The following is a 4,029-nucleotide window of genomic DNA, read 5'->3' as shown; positions in this document are numbered from 1 at the left end:
GCAGGAAAACAGGATGAGAAATTTGTGAGTGTGCATGTTGAGAAGACCTTTGCACACGAGGCTCACACACCACTGGGCAAGCTCCACCCCTTCCTTCCTGGGAATACTAGTCAGCCACACTTGGTCATTTCCTTCTTGGGGTCATCCAGCACAACCCAAATCATGCATTTATCTGCCTCATCCACATCACCATGTTAAAACCTAAGCCTGGCTATTACACCTAGGGAGGTGACCATTAGTCCCCGAGTTGAAACAAGACAGTGCCAAGTGGAGTAAGAGCAAGTGGATGTATTCAGTGCATTCTCACAGCTTGAGGACTGGGGTTTCAGACTGGAGACTAGAAAACTGAGGAGAGCTAGATGAAGACTTAGAAAAGGAGGTGGGATGGAAAAGGTTTCTCCTAAGTGGCCCAGAATTGAATGGTCTTCAAGGTGCATTAAGACCAGTTGTAGGAGGAAAGGGAAATCATTCTCATTTCCACAGCCTAGTTATCATGGAGGGATTTGAGGCAAGATAACTAAAAGTTGATAATAATGTAACCTGAGAGAGAATTGAATGAAAGGCTGAAAACCGGCTGTGAGGCTCGGTTTGGAGGAGACACACTCTCCTTGCCATGTGACCAATCTGTGTTGACTTAGAGAGATGAGGATGGCAGGTGAGATTGGTGGGCTCTTTAGGATCATAAAAAATGCCTCATTTCTCCCACCAAATCATCTGAGCTGCTCCCCATCCACCCTCAGAGTTTTCAGGAGGAGGCTTTGTGATGCCAAGGCTCGTGGAGGGCTGCCATTGGCTGGGAAAGTGACTGACGTCATAATCATAAGGGTGTGGCCCCCTATGTTTAGGCATGCTCAGTGGCTCTGGAGCAGACCACTGGAAGTCTTCAAAATGAATAAGGTGGCCTGGGTGTCCCTGCCCCGCACCACGCAGCATGGCCTCTGAGGAGCTGTACGAGGTTGAAAGGATCCTTGATAAGAGGCAGAACAAGGAAGGGAAGACAGAGTTTTTGGTTTGGTGGAAAGGCTATGGCAGGGAGGACGCCACCTGGGAGCCAGAGCAGCACCTGGTGAACTGCGAGGAGTGCATCCATGACTTCAACTGCTCCCACAGTGAGAAGCAGAAGGAGGGCACCTTCTCCAGAGCCAACTGGACCTCCCCGAACAATGGCCAGAAGCGGTCCTCCAGATCCACCAACAGCAGCTTCTCCAAGGCTGCCCCCAAGGCCGTAGTGGTGGGAAAGGAGCAGGAGGCCAAGAGCAGCCTGCTGGTTACCACCAGCCAGAAGTTCTGGAAGAGCCCCATGCCGGGCCTGGTCACCTGCAAGATCATGGACCTGGCCCAGTCTGACATCAGGATCCTCGGGCCCAAGAGTCCCATCAAGGGCAGCACCGCGGTGGACGGTTTTCAGGACGAGAGCCCCGAGAAGGCGGACGGTGTGGAGCAGAGGCCGGGGGACACAGCGGCCACGGAGGCCGCGGCCGAGAAGCCAGGTAGGGGCCCTTCTGGGCCCGGTGGTGGTGCGGGTGTGGATGGGGAGCTGGCCGCGGATACACCCGCTAGTGCAGCAGGCGTTGGCCCCGTATCGGTGGCCACGACCACGGGGCTGGCCGTGAACGGGAAAGGCACCTCCCCGTTCATGGACGCCCTGATGGCTAATGGGACGACCTCCCTGCAAACATCAGTCGTGGGCGTGACAGCCAGGAAGAGGAAGTTCATTGAGGACAGGCGAGACCAGCTCTTTGAGAAGCTGCTGCGCTTGCACATGCGGCAAACTGAGAGCGCCTCCAGGTACCGGGACATCATGGTTCAGAAGCAGGACGGCTTCACCCACATCCTGCTGTCCACCAAGTCCTCCGAGAACAACTCGCTGAACCCGGAGGTCATGAAGGAGCTGCAGAGCGCACTGAGCACGGCTGGGGCCGACGACAGCAAGCTGGTGCTTCTCAGCGCCGTGGGCAGTGTCTTCTGCTGCGGCCTGGACTTCGTTCACTTCATCCGGTGCCTGACAGACGACCGCAAGAGGGAGAGTGCCAGGATGGCAGAGGCCATCAGAAGCTTCGTGAACACCTTCATCCACTTCACGAAGCCTATTATCGTAGCTGTGAATGGCCCGGCCATTGGGCTAGGAGCATCCATCCTGCCTCTTTGTGACCTGGTCTGGGCCAATGAAAAGGCGTGGTTCCAGACGCCCTATACCACCTTCGGACAGAGTCCAGACGGCTGTTCCACAATCACGTTCCCCAAGATTATGGGAGGAGCATCTGCCAACGAAATGCTGCTCTGCGGGCGCAAGCTAACGGCACAGGAAGCATGCGGCAAAGGGCTGGTCTCCAGGGTGTTCTGGACTGGGACTTTCACCCAAGATGTCATGGACCACATCAAGGAGCTCGCCTCTTGCAACCCCGTCGTGCTGGAGAAATCCAAGTCCCTTGTGCGCTGCAACATGAGGTTGGAGCTGGAGCAGGCCAACGAGCGGGAGTGCGAGGTGCTGAAGAAGATCTGGGGCTCAGCGCAGGGCATTGACTCCATGCTCAAGTACCTGCAGAGGAAGATCGACGAGTTCTGATGGCCGCGCCGCCCAACCTCACCGGGCTGCACTGTGCCGGACCTCATGGCCTGGGCCAGGCTTGCCCAGAGCTCCCGCTGGGAAGCAGGACTTGACACACCAAAGCTATTTATTGCCAAGGAGTTTTTAAGTCCTATAACTTTAAAATAAATAACTGCAGGACTCCTTTGTCCAAATGTCATTATTTTAAGCTTAACACACACACAAGTGTAAAAGTATAATGGTGAGCTCTGGGCTGCTCTTTGAGGCTCTAATTTTTGTATCTTCAGCTAGTAATGTCAAGAAAAAAAAAAGTGTGTTTTCTTGGTTCGGGTGCCAGCAAAGTCTGAAAGAATGTTTGTTTTCCCTTTTTTTTTCCCTTCTGGAAGCAAAGAAAGAGGTGTTAGTCAGCCTCGATATCCCCACCCCAAATCGAAATATGGAAAGATCTGAGATGTGCCCTTATCTCTAAGAGGTCCAAAGCCTCAGCGATCAAAAGTTCTAAATCAAATGGAAGACTTTTAGGATGAGTACTTCTGGTTAAACACCACTGTTTAACCCACTGTTTAAGCACTGTCCACCCACTGTTGGACATACCCCTGAAGGAAAATACACCTGGGATCCATGCTGTGATATCAGTTGATTGTCCCCTCTTTTTAAATGTTTGATTCTTGCCCAGTTAACAGGAATAAGCCACTCTCTCTAGGGGAAAGCTTGTTTTGCAGTATTAGTGAATCACTGACTAGTTTCAGTATGCTATCTTAAGTTATCAGTTAACATTAACAGGTTTATAATTAGTTTTTCTGTCCCTTTTGAAAAATAACTACATGAGTGCTTTTTTATGTTGGGTGAGAACTACTACTTTGAATCAAGTTTTGGTTTTCTATTTGCAGATATGATCAATGTATTACACCAAAAATAAAAAGTATCTTTATGCTTCTAAATTATAATTTTTAGGTTCACTTAGAACATATTTTATTTAATTACTTAATATTCTATATTCACACTATTAAATGCAGAAACTCCTTTTTAAGAAAACTACCTTATTATATTGACATTTCATGTTCCTGGTCTCTGCTTTCATGTCTACACAATATACCAAGTACAGGATGCTGTCTGAGAGTGCCCTGTGTCAATAGACATCCACATTTCTGCCAGGGGTGGGGATGATTCCAGAAGCCTGTCCCCTGGTAGGCTTCCGACCTTGCAATCATATGTAATATATTGAGAGTGAAATAAAATCAAAGCCTTACTGTTAGACAGTTTTTAAGTTTCTAAGAACTGACCACCTCACAGGTTCACGGAAAGCTTACAGAGTGTAAATATGCCTTTACTTGCATTGGTTGATGCAGTAGTTTTCCATCTGTGGGACCTACTTTTTTTGTTCCATAGTTTGAACTATATATAAACTGTACAATCTGTAAAGATTTATAGGATAAATAATCAGCTGTGAAAACTGGTTAAATAAAACATATTTCTTAACA

The 4,029-nt window shown here is 49.3% G+C and overlaps 1 protein-coding gene across 1 annotated transcript; it reads left to right on the top strand.

Moving 5' to 3' along the window:
- The first annotated feature begins 931 nt into the window (after positions 1-931).
- LOC122436443 (chromodomain Y-like protein) lies at positions 932-2,566 on the top strand. The gene is given in 3 exon segments (XM_043460243.1): positions 932-1,489; positions 1,491-1,569; positions 1,572-2,566. Coding segments are annotated over 3 exon segments (1,632 nt in total).
- Positions 2,567-4,029: the final 1,463 nt, after the last annotated feature.

Source organism: Cervus canadensis, chromosome Y (assembly GCF_019320065.1).
Source record: "Cervus canadensis isolate Bull #8, Minnesota chromosome Y, ASM1932006v1, whole genome shotgun sequence".
Classification (NCBI taxonomy): domain Eukaryota; kingdom Metazoa; phylum Chordata; class Mammalia; order Artiodactyla; family Cervidae; genus Cervus; species Cervus canadensis.
The sequence above is the reverse complement of the archived record's forward strand: the minus strand, read 5'-3'. Positions and strand labels throughout refer to the sequence as shown.